Below are 26,325 nucleotides of genomic sequence, written 5' to 3'. Positions count from 1 at the left end.
CATCCCGACCAAGATAAGTGAGAAACATACTTGAATTTTCACTTCCAATTCTGTGTCTCCCTCGGGTTCAACCCGACACCCTGTGAACCTGGGGTCCTCAAGATACTGTAAGCTTCCACAGTCCAGGTAGGTCTCCTGGACTCTCAACTTCACGGTGACGTTGGCCCGTGGTTTTGAACCCTTGAAGCTGGGGGCTAAAAACCAGCAGGAAGTCGCCCTACAATTTTCTGAGACCTGATGGAGGAGAAAAGAGCGCTTTAACAACTTTATCACTGAGTCCTAGCTCTGGGATTTAGGAGTGAGGTGACCCGGACAACTGAATTTGTTGGTGCTTCCAATTTCTCATCTACAAAATGGGGACAGTGATACCACCTCCCCCTCACCGGGCTGAATGAAGCCAAAATCCAATTAAATGAGATGAGGGCCTGTTAAACTAAATGGGGGCTAAATTAAAGGAGATTACACGTGCAAACATGCTTAGAATAGTGCCTGGCACACAGTAGGCACTCAACGAATGCTAGCTCCTGTCACTGTGGGCATTATTAGTGATAATGAAAGCAGCCAGGAGGTTATGCAATGGAAAAAAGGGTGCACAGGAAGAAGTAGGCTAGAGAAAGAGGAAGACTTTGCACCAAAGGGCCGGTGTGCCCCACAAGCCCTCAAGGCAGCTTGGGCAATGCAGGCAGGGAGGGGACTGTCCTCCAGCGAGGCTGTGTATACACTGGCTGCATCCCTTCAGGTGGAAGAACCTTCCGCGGCACTTAGCAGAAATCACTGGCCACAAGGAAGAAAAGGCTCTGCAGGTCTAACAAGTAGTAGAAGAAAACAAAAGCAAAAGGAACAACGTGGCCCCCGTGAAAATGCAGAGCATGAAGACTGGAAACAACGCAGAGAGTGTGGCCCGCTTCACAGGTTTATTTATAAAAAACATAAGTACTGTCATTTTTAGGTGTACAGAGAGACGGGCCGAGAAAGTCGCTGGAAAAGAGATTGATCAAGGTTTTAAAGAAGGGCAATAATATGGGGCGCCTGGGTGGTTCAGTCAGTTGAGCGTCTGACTCTTGATTTTGGCTCAGGTCATGATCTCTCAGGTCATGGGTTCAAGCCCCGTGTCAGGCTCTGTGCTGACAGTGCAGAGCCTGCTTGGGATTCTCTGTCTCCCTCTCTTTCCACTCCTCCCCCAGCTTGCACTCTCTCTCTCTCTCAAAATAAATACGTAAACATTTTTTAAAAATAAGGAAGAGCAATAAGGGCTGCCTGGCTGGCTCAGTCCACGAATTACGCAACTCTTGATCTCAGGGTTGTGAGTTTGACCCCATGTAAGGTGTAGAGATGACTTAAAAATAAAATCTTAAAAAAAGGGGGCAATAAAACTTGTGAAAAAAAATTTTGCTAGGTGACAAGTTTTCCTGTTTTGTATTTACTTTCTAATATTGCAGTTGAAAAGAGAGGGGAGGATGAAGCCACAGGTGGGAAAATCCGATGCAAAGGGCTGAGACTTGCACAAACGAAACCTCCTTTCCCTCAAACCCCTCTCCAAACTCCAGCCCTGGATCTGCCGTTCGCATTTCTGGCAATATTATGAAACAAAAAATGGTGTGTGTCCACATCGTGGAGATGTGGCCCGGAATCAGATAGGAGGCAAGGCCCAGCACTGGCTCTGGGTATGTCAGGACGTGACTGCGTGTGTGACAGGGACCTAAGGAGCACTTGGGAAGGTCCTCTGTACCTGGGCCCAAGCAGGGCCAGGTCTGTGGCCCTGGGCAGGTGGTCTGCTACCTTCACATGTCTCATTAAGGAAGGAGAGAAAGGGGAAGAGAGAGCGGGGAGGGCATCTGAGAAGTAAACTAGAAGTACACTCCGAGGCCCCCACCTATATCTAAAATCCATCATTCTGTGTGACGAGGCCTGTGCGGGACGTATGTCCGTGTAAGAATTGGACAAGAGCCGGTGTGGGGAAATGCAAGGTCAGAGGAGGCGAGGTCAGAAGGAAAGGGACTGCATCAGACAATGGCTCCCAAATCAGACAATGGCAGGAGCGGAAGTATGTGACAGGCTTTCCGGGACTCCCGCCGGGCACAGCTTTCCCAGTGGGAACATCACCACCACGTCTGCACAAAAATGCTGTTCTTCTAGACAGCTCCTCTTCCCCTCTCACAAGGCACGTTCATACACAGTCACATGCATGGTCTCGTTCAAGTGCCTCCACAAAAGCCCCACGTGGAGGAAGTGAAGGCCCCGTCATACCAACCTCATCCCTCTCTCCTCTGTGTCCCAATTGGAAACACTCAACCACCAGGAGAGGGTATTATTTCCATTATGGCCCAGCTGGTGTACACCCTCCAACAGGTAAAAGCTTGTACTGTCACAAAGGCACAGAAATAAAAGGTACTCCCCAATAGATGTTAGTGTGATGAAAACAAAATCATCCTTGAAAATCACTATTATTACAAGGTAGCTCAAGACTTACATTTATGTTTCCTTTTAACTCGTGTGAAATGATTAAGTTGTCAATTACATCAAAATTTCTGCCCAGGATGGTTATGTTTTGACCACCACTGCAAAGGAAAAAGCAACAAGAAGAGTTTCATAGTAAACATACAGGCATTTGGTGTTTGTGAACGAAGCTATCATTTTGTTCACACTTATTATTAAACTCGGTTATGTTTGGAGCCAAGCAACACATTTTAATTTCAAATGCAGGACAATTATAGACGTCTTTTAATGATACTGACCACAAATGCATAATGTTAAAGACACCTAAATATAAAAATCAGGTCAGATCTTGTTCTAATTCTAGGAAAACGCCCAAATTCTTTAGAATTTTGAGTCTTATTATGTTGCCACATATAATCAGATCATCGGCTACACCTTGAAAAGGTTTCACTGAACGGAATTTTGTTTTGATTGCTGTTTAATCTATATTAAGATCCTTCAATCTAACAATTTTCAAAATCAAACTTCCAACCTACCGATTATACTTAATTTAGGGAGATAGGGAACATTTCGGACAAGGTAAAATTATAAATGACATCAAACCTATCAATTCCCATTTGGTAGACCATATAAATAACAGCTATGTTCCGTCTCTCCAAAACCAAGCCAAATGATTTCACATATTCTCAGCACATAATCGCATATAAGCAAAGTGGTCATTAGTTGTGAAATAAACAGCTGTCCACAGCTCTGGCTGCCCTCACACTCCCATTCATGTAGGTCATTCCAGGGGACAGGAGCCGGGGAACGTCAGCACTGTTCGCCAGCCAGGCCCAGGATGACAAGGCCAGGAGGTGGGCATGGGCAGGCCAATCTATGTAGGGCAGAAGGAAGACATTAAGCCCTGAACCTTCCAGTCACAAGGGGGAAGGGTTGAGCTGGCCTCATGCCAGCCTGTCGTCATTACTAGAAAATGGAGCCAAGCGTGCCTGCCGTTGGCCAGAGTGCAGAGCCACATTCTTGCCCAGGCGTAACTCAGAGACACAGGCACGGAATATCACAGGTGGCTGGACATTAGGAAGCCTAACAGAATCACAATGCTGTGCATCTGAAGCTAATGTAATGTTGTATGTTGACTACACTTCAGTCAAAGAAATAATAAAGGAGCCTCTGATTTGATGGCAAAGCAGAACTCTGGTGGTTTAGAGCACAGCGCCCTGGACCCAGACTGCTGGGAGCCCAGGCAAGCTGTTTGAATGCTCTTTGCTCGGTTTCCTCATCTGCTAAAGGGACTATTCCTTTGCTGAGGATGAACTGAGCTAACAGATATAACACACAAGGCCTGTGGGGAGTGTCACATCAATGTTCGAGTTTACTGATAGGAGAGATTTAGACCCAGAGCAGAGAGTGCGATGCTAGAGGCTTGCTTTAGAAACTTCCATTTTTCTCAATGCCACTGTCAGGGGCACAACTGTTGAAGTCCAAACTCCCTCCTCCCTTGGAAGGGGGCTGTAATTGGAGAGAGGTTCTTTCAAGAGGTAATTAAGATGAAATGAGATCACTGGGGTGGGCCCTAATCCAATAATCTGACTAGTGACCTTACAAAAAGAGATTAGGACACAGACAGTCACAGAGGGAAGACCATGTGAAGATACAAGGAGGTGATCATGTACCCACAGGCCAAGAAAACAGGCCTCAGAAGAAACCAACCCTGACATCCACTTCTGACTTACTCTTAAGTAAGACTACTGTACTAGAAGTATTTTTCTCTTGTGGCTTTTCTTTCTTAAAACAACAACAAAGGTTCATCTGGAGTTTCATCTCGACAGTACTTTGAAAATTAGCTTCATGCTGTGTTAGTGAAGTATCTTACTATGAAACTACCTTCAGAGTTATATTCCAAATCTGAATGTGAATTTAAAATTCAACTAGGCAGAGGACTGTTTTTATTTTTATTTATTTATTTTTAATATAGAGGAGTCATCTGGAAGAGTTTATTTTGGAATGTCAATCTCTCTCTTAGGGAGTATCTTTGAAATGTAGACATTTCTTTTCACTTAGCTAGCTCCCAATATTTCCTCAAATTCTTCAGAACAGTGGACTCAAAAGATTATAAAATGAAAGATGTTAAGATTCATGGGCAGGAGTGAGATGTAGTATGTTTGTATCAGAAACGTAGGCTAAGAGCAGATGCTGCAATTCAATGACCATTTTAAAAGGCGAAAGATCACACAACCTGAAGACAACCAGAGTGTGAGCAAACATTTAGCTGTGAGTTTCCCGGCAGCCACAGCTCCCAGCATTCACGGTGACAATAGGAGGTAACCTACTGGTTAGGTAGATGTTTGGTTTCTAGGAATAAATCCTAAGGGGAATTCTGTGGGAGGAATTTAGATAGAACTATTTCTATACTTATTTGTGTAAAACCCATGATCTCTGTGCATATGACCCTTTTTAACACAATGAGGGAACATAGGAATCTAGAAAGCACCTGATCCAGGTGGTGGCAGGATATATGAGGGAACAGTGAGGCAGAGCGATATACGACAAGGGTCCCACAGATGTACAGCTCCCGCCATCGAACTGGATACACACATCCTTCATTTCTTTTCGGCTTGATGGCAGAGAGAATTTCATATGGGTGTCATTTAGCACATGGCTAACCTGTATCCTAGAAAGGGGCAGAAAAACAACTCTTAAATGACACAGACATGTAGCACAGCTGCTTACCAGACATGACGGCATATGAATCTTACCTGAACTGTAACAGTTCACAAACTATCAGAACAGCCATAGGTAAGTATGGGTTCATCAGGGGCCACTCACCACTGTGGGGATCCTCTGGGGCAGGGTTCGTCTTTCTTTTTGCATTTGTGAGTTTTTATTTGCAAATTTCCCTTAGAAGTGGGAAAAGGAGATGTAACCATTTCCCTTAAGAAGTCCTATCAGTGAAACATGGACAGCGTAGGACATTATACGAAGGGTTTCCTGTTAATGGTGCTGAGTCTGAGAATGGCACTGTCTTTATCTGTTAGAGACACACGCTGAAGCAGGCATGTGTCCAGGGATATGATGTCTGGGAGGTGCTTTTAAAACCTCCAGCCACCATGCTTCCCTCCCCTCCAAAAATGAATCCAGATTGGCAAGACGCTGGTAAGTTTGGAAGCCAGAAGAGTGGTACAGAGAGGTTCACTGCACTCTTGTCTCTTGAGTATGCTTGGAAATTTCCACAATGAAAAGCTTAAGTAAAAAGAAGTTCCAGGTAAGCGTAAGAAGTTCCAGATGGGTAGAATCCCACTCCAGGAAGAGATGGGGATCCTATCATTCCAAGAACAGAGTGCCCATGACCAACGTCCAGGCACAGAGCCCAGGGGTCTCAAGGTCAATCAGCATCAGAGTCAAGCTGTCTCCCAAGGAGGTCCAGAAAGGAAATTAGTTTGGACTACCCTGGGGGCTCCCGACATCCACAGGGCATGCTCTCGATGCCCCTCAGGAGTCAAAGCAAAGCCTTCTCCAACATTCCCTCTGTCACCTGCATTTCCCTCAGTACATCATGTCTACAATCACCCTCTAAAGCAAAAGATCACTAAGACTGGGTTGTGCTGAATAATTCTCAGCATAATTATGCTACACGTGAATCTACTGTTACTACTTAAAGGGGATGTGCATGATTATTAACGTTAATGCACATCTCCTTTAAGGAGTAATAACAGATCCTAACATAAGGCAGATTCAAAAAGCATCTGAGTCAGTGAGCATTTACACTATGTCAGATTTACATCCTAAGCTTTATAATCAGAGCAAAGCTCCAGAAATGGAGCTTTATCATCATAAAATGGCTAATCATTAAAATTCAAACTTGTTTATTAATTTTGGAGGGAGAGAGGTGGAAATGTGGGTCATTCCACTATTATTCTTGTATTTTCCCCTTCAGAATAATTAGGTATTTGAAAAATACCATATTAAAGGAGTGTGGGATTATGGCATGAACTCAGATATAGGATTAACTGGGTATTATGTTTACTGCTTGTGAACTTGGGTTCACCACTCTGATGTGGTTACCGAAATGCTACATGCAGAAAGGTCTCTGAATCATTTAATTTAATAACTGCAGTATCTCAAGACACATTCGGAATTGAAATGAGAGCATAAAGAGTCAAAAATAGGGTAATGCTCTGAAAACCGACTTATTTGCCAGGGAAGGTGATTGTCTTTCAGTGAACACACAGGTGTCTAACTTCACAGATTTCGACACAAAATGAAAGATTTTCACAGGAAGGTATTTAGCCAGGATCAATGGCACCAAAATGCCTACGCTGCACAGATACAGCCGCTAATGTGCGTTTGATAATTCTGGTAAATAGCAAAACAGAGTGTTCATTGGTGAGCTACCAATGAACAGCTTTCTCCATCAAGATGACAGACATCCTAAACTTACTGTTAGGAGGGGAAGAGGGTGGCAGTTACATGCAGCAAATGAATTAAAACAGAAAATTCAGTAAATAAGTGTGGCAGATTAAAATGCTGTACAAATCTGTTTTAGTAGTTAAAAACCAAAACACCACGCTTCAGCAGATTGTCTTCGATGCATTCCCATGATGAGAACAAGCCCACTATTATACTTCATAGAAACTGCAATGTCTTCTACCTTCAAATCAACCCAAACTTATAAAAGCTAACAAGCAGAAAACTCAGATGATCTGTTGTGTTATTATTATTACATCTCTTTTGGGGGTAACATGTGCACAAGGATTTCAGGGACATATGGAAAATTTTTGTTCTTTCTCCAAGTTTCACTAGAGGGTAAGTTAGGGGAAAAGAAGTCAGAGAAATAAGGATGGTCAAATGTACACTGACGAGATATCTGTGTTGGGGTGTTTGGTCTTTTTTTTTTTTTTAAACTACTAATATATGTTCCATTTAGTTATTAGTTGAGCCTGAAACCAATCCAATAAAGAGAAGGGTACAAAGAATGAAAACAACTTTGTGTAATACATTGGAAGAGCTGTCATATTTTTCCATCAAATTCCTAAGTATGCAACTATTTTTCTAAGTGGATCAGCTTCAAGATGATGTCTGTTACTCAAAATACTTGATTTTGTTAATGGAAATGAATCAAGACTTCAAAGAGGCAACATCCTGAAATTAGCAGGTCCTGAGGCTTTGCGGGCTTAGAGGGGAAAGATTTCTCACAATTAACTTCCAACGTGGTGTTTAAATTATTCTACTTATTAAAATTATGTTATATCTAATATGTAGGGGATGAACCGCCCACTTTGGCACATGGAAATCCTTTGAAAAGATTATAATCGCAATGATATTCTTTTGGCCTGGGCTATAGCTTTTTACTATATTATCAAGGATAAATTACTATTATTTCAACTCACACATCCTTATCACAAGTACTGGTTCCTTTCAGGATCATTGTAATGTTGGATGCTTGAGTAAAGTTTGCTCCTGTGACGATCACGTTACTTTTCCCTAAAGTCGATATCTTCTGTGGTTCAATGGACTTAATGTAGAAGACCTGTTGGAAATAAAGATTAACACACAAGATCAAAGCTAAGAAATGGCATTGTTCCAAAAAATCTGTTTACGCGCTGCAGTCGGAAGAAATCACTGGGAAATTACGACATTTTGCAAACACAAGCAGACAGTGTTTAATGAAATCAATGAATTCAAGGAAGAGTGCTGAAGATTCATGTCTCTCAACATGCGACAGCATGAGGTCAAACCAATTAGTCTTTGTCTCACAAGACAGTTGAAAATACAGTTGAAGAGTCTGACATTCTGTCTGAAGAGTGAGATCTCACTGGCTTCTCAGAAATGCTCACTGCCTTACAGCCTCTGGAGGCTCAGAATATAACAAAATGAAGAAAAAGACAAGGAGTCCACTGATGATAGGCCAACAAGAGTCATCATGAAGCTGGAAGAAATGTCATTCTGGGTAAATTTAATTCCCAAGAAAGCAGTGTCTATTTTCTGTTTTGGGTTTTTTTGTTTTGTTTTGTTTTTGTTTGTTTTTTCAGTTAGGCTATTTGAATCAAGGGGTATACTGCAGGGGAAGCCTCCAGAAATCAACCTGTTCAGTCACCTAATGCCAAGGAGCTAGATGCCAAACCACTGTGGTCAACAGTTGCTTCTCCATAGCACCCATTACAAACTTTATCAGGCCTTTCTTTATTGAGAAAATTTCCCTTGCGACAACCCGCTCCCTGAGGCCCCATATCATGTAGGCCTTTGCACTTCACTTCTTTATTTGCAAGGCCTACTCAAATTCTCCTTAAAAAGATGGGGGTGGGGGGGCTTTGTTTGATGGCAGGAATCACTTTCCCTTTTAAAGACAAGACAATCCTGATTTCTTTCCCTTTTCTTCTACAGATATTACCGTCTCTCATTTTGATCATTCTGTTGTTCTCTGTGTAGACCACCCCCAGCACGTCTGTATTCTTCTACAATATGATGACTAAAACAGGACAGAAAATTTGGACTCTGGCCAATATAAAATACAGCAGATCTTTAGCACGAGAGCATTTCATACTCACACTCTTGACATCTGAAAACAACCCCCAGGTCCAGAGACACATAATCATGTGAAATCTGGCTAAGCCACAGATGCCAAATGTATCCCCATGGGGGATAAAATCTAGGAGGAAGCCACTTATGGCACTGGGAGATAATCAGTCCTGCCCAATGCCTGTCTACCACCTGCTTCTTAAAGCAGCCTAATATTCTCTGCTCCTTTATATGTGTAAGGCTCATCACGATGGACTTGCCGGGCTGTTTGGGCTGCCCATTCTGCTGAGAGGGAGGTTTTATTCTGCTCCTCGGCAAACACAGGGGCTATATGGTAGAGCGGTCACCATCGCTCATTATCACTATGGATTGGTTCTGTAGATTGAGGTAAATTCATCGTTAATGTCATCACAGTAATGATGTAATGTGACAGAGAATTGATTTCAGTGGCAGAATTTATTTTAATCACTTAGTAGAGGACTTTAGCCCCATATTTATAGAATCATGAAGGGTCTGAAAGGGTCACTTTAATTATTCTGTTATACTTGACTGCCTTTTATGGGGGAAATTATCTGTAAGAGTGGTGCTTGGAATGGGGGGATTAGCAAAGACTTGAAGATAAATCCCTTGCAAATGTCAAGTGTGTGCTATATAGCAAAAGGCTTACTCTTCTCTCTGACATGGTGACAGCTAAGTGAACAAGTATTTATTGAGCACGTACAGGGTCCCTAGAATAAGTAGGTGTTGTGGGGGACACATGATCTACGTGTGCACCAGATCAGAAGTCGGCAAACTACTGGGTTTGCCTGTAGCAAGCCAAATCCAGTTCATTGTCTGCCTTTGTGTGGCCCATGAAAAAAATGTCAAAAAAGTAATAATGTTCCATGACATGTGAGAATACATGAATTCCGATGTTAGTGTCCACAAAGAAAGGTTTTCTGGAACACAGCCACGCCTGTTCATTTACGTACTGCCTGTGGCTGCTTTCGCACTACAGGGGCAGAATAGTTGTGGCCGAGAGCGTGGGGCTCCCAAAGCCTAAAGCATTCACCTTCTGGCTCTTTGTAGAAAAAAAATGTGCCAACCCTTGCACAGTTCAAGTCCACTGTCTTCTTAAGGAGGCAAGAGACCCTGCGTTTTGTTTTTGTTTTATGCAAATCCCAAAGAAGACTCACAGACACATCCAAGTCAGCGTGAGCCCTACATTTCTTTCTGGACAGCCCTTCGGATTCTTGTGTTTACACTGTGATATCTGCTCAAGCAAGATGTTCGAACACCCCAAGTCAATGCTACTTCTCTACTCTCAGGAGAGGATAAAAAGAGCCTTATAACTCATGTAAAAAATACTTCCAGGGGGTTATACTTTGCCCCTTAAATGGTTCTGTAAACACCATCAGAAGACCCACCATGACGCCTTATTAATTTTTTATTTCTCCCTGAGCAGAGATGGCCCTGCTACTTCAAAAGGATTTTATGTTTAAACCTTATTGTTTAGAGAAGTTTCCACTGGCTGTCTAGGATGAAATCCAGCCCTGGTCTATCTCTTGAAAGCAGATGCTTCTAGTCTATTTGCAAAGAGGGTCAGATTAGTTGTCCTTTGTTTGCTTGGAGAACCTCTCTTAATGTTAATAAGTGAGTTAAAGAGCCACCAAGAAGACCTCATCAAATAAACTGTGCAGGTATCCAAGGGAAAAAAGAAAAAGATAGAGTAACTATACGGCAATGCTGTATGGCTGCAACAATTCTTAGAAATAGAACATTTTCTATTTTTACTAATAAAGGTTTTTAAAAATCCTATACAGACAGAAGGCAAAGAATGATCTCCCGACAAATGTTTCACACACTTCTTTTAGATCTATTTTATATTTTAATCAAGAGTTAACTTCACAGCCCGGTATGAAGCAGTGGGCCCCGGAGCTGACACACAGAAGGGGTTAATTTAAAAACATACTCTAGTTTGATACACAAAGACGCTTTCTTAAAGCCTCACAGTGAGATCCTGCCCTCCTCTTAGGTCCAAGGATTTGCGTGTGTCAAATCAAAATACCTTTGACAGCAACCTTCACAACCTGTGTTGTCCAGCAATTAGCCTCAGAATAGTCTATTTCCTGTCAGCTATATTTTAAAGACATAAGAGTTCTTTCTAAATGGCTGTCCAATTTTAGATGATTCAATCAGATACTGTGAACTCTGGTTGTTCATGAGTTTAGATCACTCCTTATGTTATATATGAAAACACATTAGAAACTGGTTAATTCGGTGATTATAGAATGCCCAATTATTTTTATTTTTTTAAAACAAACTCATTATAAGATATTGGAAACAGCACAGCCGCTAAGAAATATCTCCCTGAAAAGGTCTAAGAGGATTACTTCTGACAGTAAGAGCACTTTTTTTTTTTTTGTAAAGTCTGACGTCAACACAATTCAAATTACCATGACATTAATGGAGAAAATACTGGCTATGATTGAAAAGAATATTGAAAAGAGGTGCATTAGGAAGGCTCAGTTTATTAAGACCAAATTGGACTTTATTAATCTGTTTTTTTTTTAAAAATCTGAATACAGCAAAGCTCTCCGTAGGCCTGGACCTGAATCAACACTCTGTAAAACGCCTCTCAGAGTTTCACTGGTGAAATTAGTTCAAACAGGACTGGATAAAAAGTCACATGGATTCAAAACCAGCTGGAAATCTGAAACCAAAGGACATTAGAGAGATGAAAGGTAGCACAACTAATTAAAGGAAAGTGTCCTGTAGGGCCCTACAGGGGTGAGTATTTGGTTCAGAATTATTTAACATCTTTATTAATGACTGAGAAGGATGGAAGTAATGTATTCATGAAATGTTTAAGTTGAAAAGAGCAGTGACTGGCAGCGGAGATGAGAAAAGTGTAAAAGGAGGTGAGATATGGAAAGAAAATACAATCCACCAAAGAAAAATTAGAGCACTAGATGGAACAACATGGTCCTCCATCTGCTCTGCTCAGCCCCAGGCGAACGCTCCTTCATGGGGTCCCCAGTACAGCCCCCAGGAGACTTGGGATGAACCTCCAGCTGGTCCCAGGAAGGACCAAGAGTTGGAATGGCAGCTGAGATGGCCCTTGTGAAGGTCCTGTGCTGAGAGATCAAGGCTCACTCACTTCTCTGGCCCGGAGACTCTGCGGTGAGGCTGGCATGGCCCCAGGTGGGGCTGCCAAGGCCACTCCATAAAGGCATCACTCTTGGCCACTGAACCTTCTGAGTGTGGCAACCCAAAACTGGCCTGGGTGAGCGGGACTCCACGACCACGGCAGGCAGCTCCTCCCCTGCACAGAGACCCCCGACTGTGAATTAGAGCCAGCCACTCCAAGTCACCCCTCGGCTGAGTTTCCATTCAGCATGTGGTTCTTGCTGCTCCACTCTCCTACGGGCCTCAGTTTCCCATCTTGAGCCTCTTCTGCTCTCTCAGTCCTTGAGAAGATACCAGCCTGGCCTGGGTCTGAATTCTCCACTCTGACCACACCCTGACCTCCCCTCCCTGCTGGAGGCTTCGATGCTAATACACTGCATCGTGGGGTTGGAGCTCTTGCCTCACCCATGTCTGCACCACTGATGCCAAGAGAAGCCAATGCTAGCTTTCTCCCTTCCAGACTGACCTTTTCATCAGTACTACATCACTTAGTACTTGCTTATATTCGATTGAAGCCATACAAGGGAGTGGTTAAAACCGGGGGCTCTGGGTCACAGTCTGCCCAGGTTGAAATCTCTTGCCTATTATTTATACTTACCCTTGCAAACCAACATTTCTTCATCGATAAAATGGGAAAAAAATAGGTCCATTGTGAGGCTTACATAAACAAATATTCTGAGCTCAGGATATAGCATCGGCTCAACAAATATGGGCCACCACTATTCACCCTTGCAAACCAACATTTCTTCATCGGTAAAATGGGGAAAAAAATAGGTCCATTGTGAGGCTTACATAAACAAATATTCTGAGCCCAGGATATAGCATCGGCTCAACAAATATGGGCCACCACTATTCAATGTAGTGCGTTCTGGAATTCCTTCTTACATCTTCTTCTGTTGTACACACTCAACTGCTTCATGAAAATGAATTTCACTCCCTCCAAAATATTAAAAGTTCTATAGCATGAGCTCCATGAGGACACACACTGTGATCACCTGTCTAGACGCACACAGTAGGTGCTCAGTAAACATATTTTATTTTAAAAATTGTCCATGTTTTATTTATTTTTAAGAGAGACAGAGCTCGAGCAGGGGAGGGAAAGAGAGAGAGGGAGGCACAGAATCTGATGCAGGCTCCAGGCCCTGAGCTGTCAGCACAGAGCCTAACACAGGGCTCGAACCCACGAACTGTGAGATCATGACCTGAGCCGGAGTCAGTTGCTTAACTGACTGAGCCACCCAGGGGCCCCTCAATAAACACATTTTAAATGCACGGGTACATGAACAATTGCAAGTGAATCCCATAGCACCTAGCACACGCTATGCCCATAGAAACTACTCAACAAGGTCTGTATTAAACTTAATTTCACTTTTAGAGGCAAGGTCTCTGAAAGAGTCAATGTGGATTGCCTGTGAGAAATTAAAACGCACATTCAGATGGCGTGAGGAAGAAAAATAAAGAACCACGTGAACGTAAATCCCCAGAGAGCATGAGACAGGGCTTCGTAGGGTGTATTTCCACTCGAGAGAGATAAGCACACTGCAAGGAATAACAAATATTACAACCAAACTGTATCATCGAGCTTCATAGCCTTTCTTTGAGAACAGGAAGCAGAGACCAGCCACCTCTTCCCTCAGCAGGTGGAGGCTCCAGATAGAAGACTGTTAAAGAAAAGGAAGGAAAAGAGGTGAGCGCCCAGCGACTGGGCCAACCGTCTGAGAGAGACTGGCCTTCAGAGCTGAATATACTTCTCATCTGAAGAGCAAGCATAGGGTTTTGAGTTCATTTCCCTCTTTTGGTGGTGCCTTTCCTTAACCCTTTCCTTAATGCAGCCTCTCCCGCTAAATGACAGCACACGTGTGTAGACCGGGTAAAGAGACTGGGGATACAGTCGTGGAACTGTGAGGGCAACGGGCCCAAACCGCAATTGCACCGGGAGCCCCGTGTCCTACGTACTGTGTCCTGGGATGAGCAAATGCGTACACTAAAAGACAAACGTCTTGAGTAGCATCCTATTGCTGCTGAAGAACAAACCCAAAACTCCTGGGCCTGGCATGGAAGGCCCCAGAGAGGCAGGCCACGGGGTTGTTTAGGCCTTGGGTCCCACAGCTTCCTGCATCCTTCTGTTCCAGGCAATTCAATTACTTGGGGGGTCTCCTATCCTAGATGCCCTGGAATTTTCTGGTGACGCACATGCTTCTGTCTATGCTGGCCCCTCTGCTTTAGAATACCCACTCCTCTGTCTTCATGTGTCTCATCCCTCAACGGCTGGCTGAAATGCCATCTCTGTCTATCAATCCATCCATCAATCAAAGCCCTAACCAACCACGCTGATTAAGTGCTTTTAGCTGCCAGGCACTGGGCTTAAATAAACAGGAATGACTAAGACAAGTCCGCAGGCACAGAGGCTCTCTGGGTTTGTGTACTTTCTGGTACTTCCCCTATGTTAGTTTTTTTTTAATCTTCTATTCTTACGTGTGTACTTATGTAGAAGATTCTTGAGATTGACAGCAACACATGGTTTGATTCATCTGTGTCCCCCTCATGGTATCCATGAAGCTCAATATAATGGCTTCTACTGGGTGCTCAGTACACACCTGCAGGAAGAGCTAACCCCAGCTCGGCATCGTGAAGCCCAAGGCCGTGTCTGTACCATCCACATCTGCTGTCTCCAGTGCCTGGCCAATGGGAAGCACTCGATACACAGGTGATGTGGGGAGACGCACTGAGGGAAAGCTCCCCGTGGCTCCTCTGCCAGGAAAAGTGTTCAGCACTTCATTCGAGGCCAACACAAGACCCGGGCAGGAAACGCAGATTTACACATCCACATGATGATGAAAGAGAGTGGTGTACGCCGGAGCGTGAGAAACCCTTCCTGCGACCAATACTACTCCATTCCCTACGATCCAAAATCGAGAAGACTCTGTTCTAAGCCACATATTAAAAACATTCCAGGATCAACAAAATACCTTGCTCCAAAGTAAGAAGGGTCATTCACACAGCAGCACTAAAAACAGGCCGGGGCTTTTGGTTATTTTCAGCCAGTTCTTCTAACCACATGGTGTCAAAGGTCAAAAGGAACAGGGAGACACAATGCAGGAAACCAGGATGCAGTGACTTGGTTTTTTTTTTTTTTTAACATAAAAGAAATTTTAAAAGTCATTGCCTAGACCACCACTCAGCGATAAAAGGGAACACACTATTGATCCATAAAAGAACTTAGATGAATTTCCAGAGAATTATGTCGAGTTAAAAAGGCCAATCCCAAAAGGGCACATCTGGATGATTCCATTTAAATAGACTCTTTGAAATGGTACAATTATAGAAGTGGAGAATAGATTAGTAGATGCCAGGGGTCAGAAATGGGAAGTGGGAGGGAGGAGGGAAGGGGGTGTGGTGACAGAGCTATTCTGCCCCTTGACTATTGTCACTGTCAGTATCCTGATTATGATACTGTGTTATGGGTTTTGCAAGATGTTACTACTGGGGGAGACTGGGTAAAAGATATGGAAGGTCTCTCTGTGTTATTTTCTTACAAGTACATGTGAATCTACAATTATCTCAAAATAAAAAGTTTAACTTTTTCCCAGAGAGTCATAAAAAAGAAAAGTTGGAAGACTAACACTTTCTGGTTTCAAAACTTATTACAAAGCTACAGGAATCAAAACAGTGTGACATGGGTGTAAAGACAGACCTACAGAAGACTGGAACAGAACAGATAGCCCAGAAGGAAACCCTTGCATATCTGGCCAAATGGTTTTTGATAAGGGAGAGAAGGTCATTAAATAGGAAAAGGACAATCCTTTCAACAGATGGTGTTGGGAGAACTGGATATGCACATGGGAAAGAATGCAGTTGGATCCTTACCTCATGCCCTATATGAAAATTAACTCAAAATGGATCAAACACCTAAATGTAAGAATTAAAACTATGTAAATCTTGGGATACCTCAGGGCTCAGTCCGTTGATTGTCCAACTCTGGGTTTCGGCTCAGATTGTGATCTCCTGGTTGGCGGGATCAGTCCCCACACTGGACTCTGTGCTGGGCATGGAGTCTGCTTCAGATTCTCTCTCCTTCTGCCTCTGCCCCTCCCCTGCTCTCTCTTTCTCAAAATAAACAACATTTAAAAAAAAAAACAAAAAAAAAAAACCTATGGGGCGCCCGGGTGGCTTAGTCGGCTGAGCATCAGACTTCTGCTCAGGTCATGATCTCACAGCTTGTGAGTTCAAGCCCCATGTCAGGCTCTATGCTGACAGCTCAGAGCCTGGAGCCTGCTTTGGATTCTGTGTCTGCCTCTCTCTCTGCCCCTCCCCCACTCTTGCTCTGTTTCTCTCTCTCTCTCTCTCTCTCTCTCACTCAAAAAAATGAATAACAATTAAAACATTAAAAAAAAACCTATAAAATACTTAGAAGAAAATATGGGAGAAAAGCTTTATGACGATGGATTTGGCAATGGTTTCTCAGATAGGGCACCCAAAGCACAGATTTAAAAAAAGAGAGATAAACTGGACTTCAACAGAATTAAGAACTGCTGTGCATCAAAGGAAATTATCAACAGAGTGAAAAGGCAACCTATGGAATGGGAGAAAATATTTGCAAATCATATATCTGATAAGATATCCAGAATGTATTAAAAAAAACTCCTATAACTCAATAACAACAAAATCAAACAACCTGATTAAAGAATGGGCAAAGGACCTGAACACACGTTTCTCCAAAGAAGATACACAGATGGCCACCAAACACATTATAAGATGCTCAATATCAATAATCTTTAGGGAAATACAAATTAAAACCACGATGGAATACCACCTTGTATCTACTTACAATGGCTACCATTAAAACAACAACAGAAACGCAAAAATCACAAGAGCTGGGAGGATGTGGAGAAACTGGAATGCTTGCACACTGTTGGTTGGAATCTAAAACGGCAGGCTACTATGAAAACCTGCATGCCATTCCTCTCGAAAATTAAAAATAGAATTACCCTATGATTAAGCAATTCCCCTTTTGGATACATACCCAAAAGAATCGAGAACAGTCTTCAAGAGACATCTGTACACCTATGTTTATAGCAGCATTATTTACAATAGCCAAAGGGTAGAGGCAACCCAGGTGTCCACCCCACAGATGAATGCATAAACAAAATGTAGTATGTACATACAGTGGAATATTTTTCAGCATTAAAAATAAGGAAATTCTGGCCCATGCTATAATATGCATGAACCCGGAGGGCATTATGTTAAATGAGATAAGCCAATCACAAAAAGACAAATCCTATATGATTCTACTTATATGAAGTCCCTAGTGTAATCAAATTCATAGAGAGAGGAAGTAGAACGGTGGTTGCCAGGGGCTGGGGGAGGGGGAAGAGAAAACGGGAAGTTATTTTATAATGGGTACGAGGTTTCAGTTTTGCAAGATGAAATGTATTCTGGGGTTGGATGGTGCTGATGGCTGCACCACGGTGTGAAGGTACTTAACACTACTGAGGTGTACACTTAAAAGTGGCAAAGAAGGTAAACTGTGTTAGGTGTGCTTCACTAAAATTGAAAGAAAGAACTGAAATGACAACAAAAGAGAAATTTAATTTTTTAAAAAAGCCACTGCCTCCTTGATCTAAATACCGGTCATTATGCCTTCGTTTTATAAGCCAATGGGAAGAGAAGAGAAGACCACCACTTAATAAAACCTCAAAGACTTTTCAAATCTGGAGATATTGGCACACCAAGCCTTTCAAATGCCTTTAATTAACTTCATAATCCATCCTGATTCACATTCCCTCTGCCTGTTAGTTATTCACCTAAAGTTACTATCAACTTTTCAGTAGCGATGAAAAATGTGCTACTTATCTATATTGGCACTTGACCTTAAATAACAGCAAATGGATACACCAAAGCCATAAATTAGTCATGAAATAGAAAACCGAGCCTTTTTTTTTTTTTAGAAAAAAAAATGTTGTTTTTGATTTGTCTGCTCCTGCTACACCTCCTGATTAATAAAAGCAAGAACTTACACTTTCTTGTTTGTCACCACATAGCACATGCTCAGTTAAGTTCTGTCACCTCATTGAAGCCAGCCACTCTAAGCATGGCCACTATTTTCTGCCCAGAAACATTTACATGGTTATAGCCTTTCTTTTCGAACATGTCTGTTGGTGGAACTTGGTGATTTACTATGACAAAAATAAGAGGAATTTCCAAGGAAATTGCATGGAGAATATCTTCCCATGAAAAAAATTTGGGGGGTAATGGGGAGTGATGTATGTGTATGTATGGATGGATGGATGGAAGGATATATATATGATATGTATATATCATATGGAAACAATTCTTTGTTTTGGCACTATTAGCTCAGGGTTAGATCATCTCTGTAAAGTAAAGACAGGCAATCGGAATGAGGAGAGTTTGTATACTTTGCATAGACGCCGCATAACCCCCAGGAATGCAACCGTAATACATGGTTCGAATCGAAATCCCCTCAGTGCCATGTGCTATATGCTTCCTTCTAACTCCTTCCGAGCTAGCCACAAAGTCACCTTTAAAATTCCACTCCTCCTGGAACAATATCATTTTTCATAATTACAGAATTTTAATTTCTTTTATGTGAGTGTGCAGCCTTTGATGTATTGAGCCAATTACATGAAACTTGGTTAAAAATCAAAAGCAAAAAAGGGAATTTTTGTAGAAAGTCAAACAGGGAATTTTTAAAAGGAACCCAAAGTAGCAGGAGTTGTTATTGTCCTCCGGAGGGGACTTTTCCCATGATCAGCACAAACCCGGGGTCTGACCTGCAAGCCCGTGCTGACTCTATCACTCCTATCGTCGGCGAATCTTCCTCCTCCCGCAGTCTTGGATGACTCTTGTTTCTCAACAGCACCTTGACAGTGTTCCTGAAATGAAGAACATCCCCTCAACATCCAAACAGATGGGAAATTCAGAGTTTGAAACAAACACAAAGGACAGACTGGGACGGGGCGGTTGGAAACCCTTATTCCGGATTAAACCTCGTAATACCAAAAATGGCACTTTACCTGGTTTGTCTTGTAATCAGATGGGTCACAGGTTGTGAAGGGGTGGATACACTTTCTCTCACTTTTACACCAAGCACAGCCAGTTCCAATACATACCGGGCACCTGGCAACACGGAAAACCAACTTAATTCCTACATTTTAAGGAAAATGTTCGTATCCTAGCATCTCCCTCTGGGATGCAGTGTGCAAGCATTTAAACGAAGAAAGAAAAAAAAAAATCCCTGGACAGAGTGTGATGAACTGAGGGGAGCGAGGACAGTCCTTTGAGGCCGGGGCTAGAGCACCGACTTTGTGCCCTGCTCTGGGCAGCCCTCAGGGCAGATGGATGCCTTTGGGGGTGTTGTCATGGCAACCTGAAGCCAGGGTCACCTGCTGTGCTGGTAGATAACAGGAACCCACTGGCTCTGTTTCTGAATCCAGTTCTGCTATTTGTCTGCCCTCAGGTAAGTTTCCCTCTGGAGACTCACTTTCCTGTCTCCCCGCCCTCTCCCCAGCCCCACCCTCACTCACCGGAGCAGTAACCAACACCCCCAACCGCCTGGAAGGTGCGAGACCAAAAGTATCACTTGGCAAGTAGAGGAAATGGGGTGCCACTGTTTGCCTTTTAACCACGTTATGGATGAAGAACCGTGTCTACTAATCAAATAACCTATCATGTAAGGTAACAGCAGAGGACTTGAAAAGCATGTTGCAGGAAAATCAGAGTTGAAGGGACAGTAAAAACAGACTCTGAGGCTGGTCTGGAAAGACAGCCCTGGGAGGCCAGGGGAGGAAGACTCAGCCTGGGACAGTGAGAGGGTCAGTGTAGGGAGAGGGGACACCATTCATATCTTACAGGTTCTCTAAGAAATGTCAAAGCATTTGGAGATTCTGACCTATAGAAAGTGCAGACTCACTGGAGTGTTCATCCAGCCACCTAAGTTTAGAGCTAGAGGCAGGCTTGTCATTTGCAGTTCCATCGCCGCCCCTCAGGTGTGAGTACTGTACTAAGTACTGTACTAAGGGAAGCAGGTACTCAAGGAAAGAACACACTCACTCTCTGGGGAGCTGTGGGTGTGAGGTCTGGTTCTTAATTACCTAATTGTGGGCCCCAGGGCAAGTCACTTCCTTCCGCCCTGGCCTCTACACCGGGTATGGGGGACCTGCTTTTTGTTTCACCTCTCTTTGAACTATAAACTTCTTTGTTAACTCTCTCCCTCTTTTCCTATTTTCACAGCCTTCTGAGGCTTTCTGTATCAACTCTGCTTTCTCCCCGCTCCCTATATTCATTCGGTTTGTCTGTGAGAAACAACTGAACTCAGTCCCCCTTTCAGAGTACCCCGGGGTGAAGATGAGGTCCAGAGGCCCCCGTTCGGATAGCTGTAGAGTGGCCCTCCAGCCCAGTTTCGAGTCTGAATTCATTTTCCCCACAGCAACAGTGGTTCCCAGGCCAAAAGAAACATTCGATGCCCACACAGTTGGTCAATCAAACCACTGAATGAGCTATAGAATCACTAATAAGACAGCTTCCCGTTGTTTCCATGGGAACCTCCATCCCACCTTTTGACTGGAAAATCATGCATCTGAGAAACACATTTCCTCCGTCTTGTCTGCTCGAGAAGCAAGGTGTGAGGTGTGGCCCTGACTCGGGGGAGGTACACAGCCCAACAGGGCAAAAGGTGGTACAAAAAAGTGGGGGAACAGAGCTAACATGTTTTTTTTAAGTGTTTTATTTATTTTTGAGAGAAAGAGTGTGAGTGGGGAAGGGGCAGAGAGAAAGGGAGACAGGATCTGAGGTGGGCTCTGCGCCGACAGCAGTGAGCCCAATGTGGGACTTGAACACACGAACTCCAAGTCTGATACTCAATCGACTGAACCACCCAGACACGCCTAACACGTTCTTTAGATGAAAGAGAGTTCACCTTGGCCTTCTACTTGATGATTTCCTTGGTCTCATGCTCACATCCTCTCCCCTGACTCAAATTCCCACAGCCATTTGGCTCAGGGGAGAACATAGCACCCCTTCTGCCGTATCGGTCTGGGGAAAAGGTATTTTCCCTGTTGGTAGCAACACTTAAGCACAGTTGTTTGCTCCTTCGCCGCTCCACCTTACTTATTAGGGCTTGAACGAGCCGGCTTATTAGCTCCAGGGCCCTCCTATCTCCCGTCAGGCCATGCTCCAAAAGGCACTTTAGAAAGTTCTACTCCGCAAAAGAGTTCTTTAGGAAATGGAGGCGTAAAGCATATAAATAAATTAAAACCAATGAGAGAATATTTAAATTTCAAATAAAATCTTACTCTCTTAATGATGAGCAGTTGGTAAAGTTGAATCTTTTTGATAAATGCCAAGAACCGAAGGAGAACGTCACGTTGACAACTAAAACATCTGGAGCAAAGGGGGAAAAAAATGTCAATTACGGTGGAGTCCTGCTATCGTCAAGCAAAGCTGTAAATGCAAAAAATAAATATTTCTGCCTCCTTTGCATAGAGGGTGGGGGTACGCCAGCTGTTTGCTAACATTTCAATCAGTATGTGGTTCCTTCCCGTGGGCCATTCACATCAGGCAGCCGAAGCACACAGCACAAGCCTCCAGACAGACCCGGGCCCACCTCGCGTTCCAAGCCTCCCACAGATAATCACTAGGAAAAAGCCATTTTATAGCCCATTTACATCTCATACTCTCCCCGGGATCACTATCTCAGCTTGTAATTGGCCACAGCATAAGCATAAAACAAGTCACCAAGCAAGAACTGCCTAGAACATGATAACCAGAATGTTAGAGAGCAAATCCTGTACCTTCAGCAAAATCCACACTACCAATGTCTGCCTAACAAACTCTAGGTGTGGTTCCCGTGGGCTGGGATCCATGATCCTCTCGAAGTCAACGGTCACCTAATCTACCATCAAAGTTGTCTTACTTGCTTTTGAAATCATACTCATTGGCTAGAACACCCTCCAAAGAATAAAGAGACAAGAAAGATAAAAACCTGCCAAATCAGCATTAGAGAACTGTCCTATATCCTGTAGGTCTCTAACTAACATGTCCTATCCAAGGTGATTCCCAAACCCAGCTGTGTCTCGGAATCATTTGAGAAATTGATGAAAATACAGAGTCCAGAGCCACGCTTCTAGAGGTCTGGACGTAACACACTTGGGGAGCATCTGGGACTCTGTGGTTGGCAACACTCCCCATGAAACGATCACAGACAGCCAGGTTCGGGTTGCCGCAGCCTGGAGCAGCAGCTCTCAAAACCTGCACCCGGGCACAGTGCTCGGTGAGGTTTTCACTGTCCTCCCTCTTGGTACAATATCGTCTTCCTTTGCTGAGTCAATGGAGACTGAGGAAGATGCTTTAAAAATGAAGTCTTTACCTGATAAAGTATGGAGTTGGCCTAAGTTTGTTGGCCTCCTTACTTTTCTTACTGAAATTTTATTCATGTGTGATTCTCAAAGTCTGAGAAGATACTTCTCTACGGCACTAAAATTCACTGTGAAAGCCAGGATGCCGCATCGAATTCCGCTCACACAAAGTGATTATATGTGAAGTGTGATAACCCTCTGTTGTAAAGACAAGGAGGTTTGGAGGGCTGGCGTGACCTCTCAGCGAGAGCATTTGCACAGCCACTTGTAAATGTTAGTAGAATGGACATATGGACAGTAAGCACGGAGAGACTCCGAGTGAAAATACATTCCAGTAGAATCTCCGAGAATGTTTGGTGGCGAACACCAGGAAAAGCTGTAATTTTCTTCATGTCAGCTATGCGCGCACAAAACACTACTGGGAAATATCACAAGGAAACTAATATATTTGATCTCTGCTCTGGTAGCATTTACAGTTATTCAGGAAGGCATATAAATGGATTAGGGGGGAAACCACCCAACAATGATAGGAGAGTCAAGGAAACGTCCCGTGAGAGTGGTCTGAGTTCCAGGCAGCACCTGGGTACCAAGATGGGGGTGACTGAGGGGGCCCCAGGGAGTGCCAGAAATACCCTGGGCTGTTATGAAGGAGGTGACTTTTGCTCCCGTGTTTCAAAAAGAGAAGAACAACAGGAATTGATGAAAGGGGTGAGGGCACAGACAGAGGTTTGGCAATGACCACTGACTGGGTGAGTGCAAGAGGTGGGAAGTAAGTCTGTTTGCCGGCTCAGAACACGCAAGGCATTCAAAGACAAGGGCAGGCAAAGGTCAGGTGCAACTGATGGAGGCTCTAAAAGCAACCAACTAGCTTTTTGAGGTGATCTCCAATACTGGAGAAGCAGATTTTATACATGAGCAAGAGCTGCATTTTAATGAGCAAAATTAACTAGAAGCATATCACAAAGGCTGTGTGGTGTAAACAAAGGAAAGTGGAGAATTGAAATCATTTTCCAAGCAATTCAATCCCAAACAACCACCATGAGCCCAGTGGCTGAGAGGCATCTTGTAAGCTTGGATGTCTGGCCTGGAGCACTAAATTCCCTTTGGAGGGATCTGGGATTAGCTCCGCTGTGATCTTCACCTATTTCAGGAGGCGCGCACCAGTAACGTGACCCTACTTCTAGCCTTCTCGTCCACAGGGATTCACCAATCCTCAGTGTATCCACTGTAATCCCTCACCATCTCTGCAATCTATCCATTTCTCTCCATGTCCGTCTGTCTCTGTGCCAGCTCTCACTGTCACCCTCACCCGGGTCACTGCAACAGCTTTTCTTATGCTTTTTCCAGAACTCTCTCCTTCCCTCCTCCAGCCATCTTCCACTTCGGTCATTCATTCATTCAACAAAAGTTTACTGATCGTAAATGACTAATTTGTGCCAGACACTCTGTGCCGCCTTTGCTATCCATTTTCTTTTTATTTTTTAAAAGTTTGTTTTTTTGGGGCGGGGGCGGGGGAGAAGGAGTGAGAACAAGAGAATGAGAACAAGTTGGGGAGGGGCAGAGAGAGAGGGAGACAGAGAATCCCAAACAGGCTCCGCGCTCTCAGCACAGAGCCCAACACGGGGCTCAATCTCACAAACCATAACGTCATGACCTGAGCCAAAATCGAGAGCCAGACACTTAAGCAACTGAGCTACCCAGGCGCCCTGGTATCCATTTTCTACCACTCTCCTTTCTATTTCTCCCTACCTCATTTGCCTTCACCATATAGAGCGTCTTTCGGCTCTTCAAACAAAGCCTTTTCTCTCTTTCTAACCATCACACTGGTTAGTTGGTCTCTGCCTGGAATATTCTTCCTCCTTTTCTTTGGCTCAACTCTACTCATCCTCCAGTAAGCCTTCCTGGTTTCTCAATGACCCTCCAGGTTCAGGTAGGAGCCCTTTTCCTGGGCTTCCCAAGACTCTCTACATCCCCTGCATTTACACACTGCGTTGTAGCGAGCCCTTCGTCTGTCTTCACTCCAACAGCCTATAAATACTGTGAACGAGGACCACGTCTGTCTTGTTTGGTCCTGTATCCCTGCCACCTAGCACAGTGCCCGGCACATCACAGATATTCAATAAATACTTCCTTTCTGAATGAATGCAATGATCTTAAGATGACAGAACACTGGCTATTATTCTCTTTTCTCATCTCACCCAGGGCATTCCCAGCTTCTCAGCTCTCTGAAATTATCTGAAACGTTTGGGTAGGGTCAGTCCAATGAGCGTTACTCCACTCTCCCACCCAGCTGTCATTCTCCAGTCACATGTCAGAGTGAGATCCTGGAGTCATGGATTAGGTAGAGCAGGGGTGAGCAAGACCGAGCGGAGAGCGGGAGGTAAGCAGACAGGGAGTCCTAAGGGTGGGAAAATACAGATTCTCTGACATTCCACTTGCTTCCTGGGCAATCTGAACTCAAGAGGTTCCCTTGCCTTCTTCGCTTTCAAACACAAAGAGCGGAGAGCCCGCTTACCTTTGTAGGCTGCTCTGGTTGGGATGTTGCAGGTGCAGATCCTGCCTGGTGGGCTTCTACCCTTGCAGAGCTCCCTGCCCGTGTCCACATTCCTCACCAGGCACGCCCACTCCGACCGTCTGGGGGAGAAGCTTCCGACCACAGTCACCGCAGTCTGTGTGGGGAAGAGAGAATTCAGGAACCGCACCCCCGTTCTGGCTCCCTCCCCATCCATCCTAGAGCTTTCCGAGACCTCGCCCTCCGACACGCCAGAGAAAGAGAATCTCTCCAACGGCGGATATAAAGAAAGGGCATTTTATCAACTATTTGATTTGCCCTTTCGTGAATCACATATTCATATTCTTAGACCACTTTTCGGCTCTGTGTATATTTTTCTTATCAAGTTTTAAGAGCTCTCTGTATAGTATAAGATATTAATCCTTATCTGTCCTATTTCTGACACATATTTTCTCCTAATCTACTGTTTGTCTTGCAACTTGTATGTGTGGTATCTTTTACCCCACATGACATGTTTTTATGTAATCAAAACAGGGTTTTTGTCTTGTTTATAAAGTTATTCTCAAACTTCAGCTTGTAGACAAATATTAAATTGTTTCACCATCTTTGTTTTGTTTGTTAAACTTACGTATGTAATCTATCTGGAATTTATTTTTGTATACAGTATGAGGTAAGGGTCCAAACTTTATTTTCATCCAGATGGTTAATCAACTATGTCATAACTGTTTACTTTAAAAAATGCCCTCCTTTCCCCCACAGAACTGAAATACCACTTTTGTCATATATTAAATTACCCTATACTTGGAATCTATTTCTGATTTCTTCTCTGTTTCAATTATCTGTTGATTTACTTCTATTCCAGTGTCAAGCTTTTACTACTGTGACTTTAAATATATTTAACATCAGAAAAGGCAAATCTCGACTTATTTAGCTTTCTTTTCATAATTTTCTTAGCATCTCCTAGATATTATTCTTCTAACCTTTAAGATTATTTTATTTAAATGGGGTGAGATGATGAATTTAATTGGAATTGTACTAAATATATCCATCCATTTCAGGAGGTCTTATATGTTTGTGGTATTAAGTAGTCCCATCTAAACACATGATTTTTTTTTTCATTTCGGCTTGGTCCAGGGTTTATTTAAGAGGATGTACCTTGATTTCCCAGGTTTTAAGTTATATTTTTCATTTCTTTATTTCTTACTGGTAATGTTGCTATAGTTAAAGAAGGTGATCTACAAAATCTACTTTTAACATTAAGGTTTTATTTGTGATCAAACATATGATTAAAGTTTCGGGGAGGGAGGCTACATGCGTATG

The 26,325-nt window shown here is 43.4% G+C and overlaps 1 protein-coding gene across 1 annotated transcript in view; it reads right to left on the bottom strand.

Annotated features, from left to right (window-relative positions):
- Window positions 1-26,325, bottom strand: part of PLXNC1 (plexin C1) — a 145,086-nt gene that overhangs the window by 53,559 nt on the left and 65,202 nt on the right. The window contains exons 6-13 of the mRNA XM_039236627.1: window positions 25,009-25,162; window positions 21,432-21,519; window positions 19,155-19,257; window positions 18,912-19,013; window positions 7,824-7,963; window positions 4,928-5,107; window positions 2,471-2,558; window positions 31-234 (exon numbers count right to left, since the gene is read on the bottom strand). Of these exons, the coding sequence (XP_039092558.1) occupies window positions 31-234; window positions 2,471-2,558; window positions 4,928-5,107; window positions 7,824-7,963; window positions 18,912-19,013; window positions 19,155-19,257; window positions 21,432-21,519; window positions 25,009-25,162 (1,059 nt within the window). The remainder of the gene's footprint in view (window positions 1-30; window positions 235-2,470; window positions 2,559-4,927; window positions 5,108-7,823; window positions 7,964-18,911; window positions 19,014-19,154; window positions 19,258-21,431; window positions 21,520-25,008; window positions 25,163-26,325) is intronic.

Source organism: Hyaena hyaena, unplaced genomic scaffold (genome assembly GCF_003009895.1).
Source record: "Hyaena hyaena isolate Hyena2069 unplaced genomic scaffold, ASM300989v1 scaffold_113, whole genome shotgun sequence".
Classification (NCBI taxonomy): Eukaryota; Metazoa; Chordata; class Mammalia; order Carnivora; family Hyaenidae; genus Hyaena; species Hyaena hyaena.
Note: the sequence above shows the minus strand (reverse complement) of the source record. Positions and strands in the feature narration are given on the sequence as shown.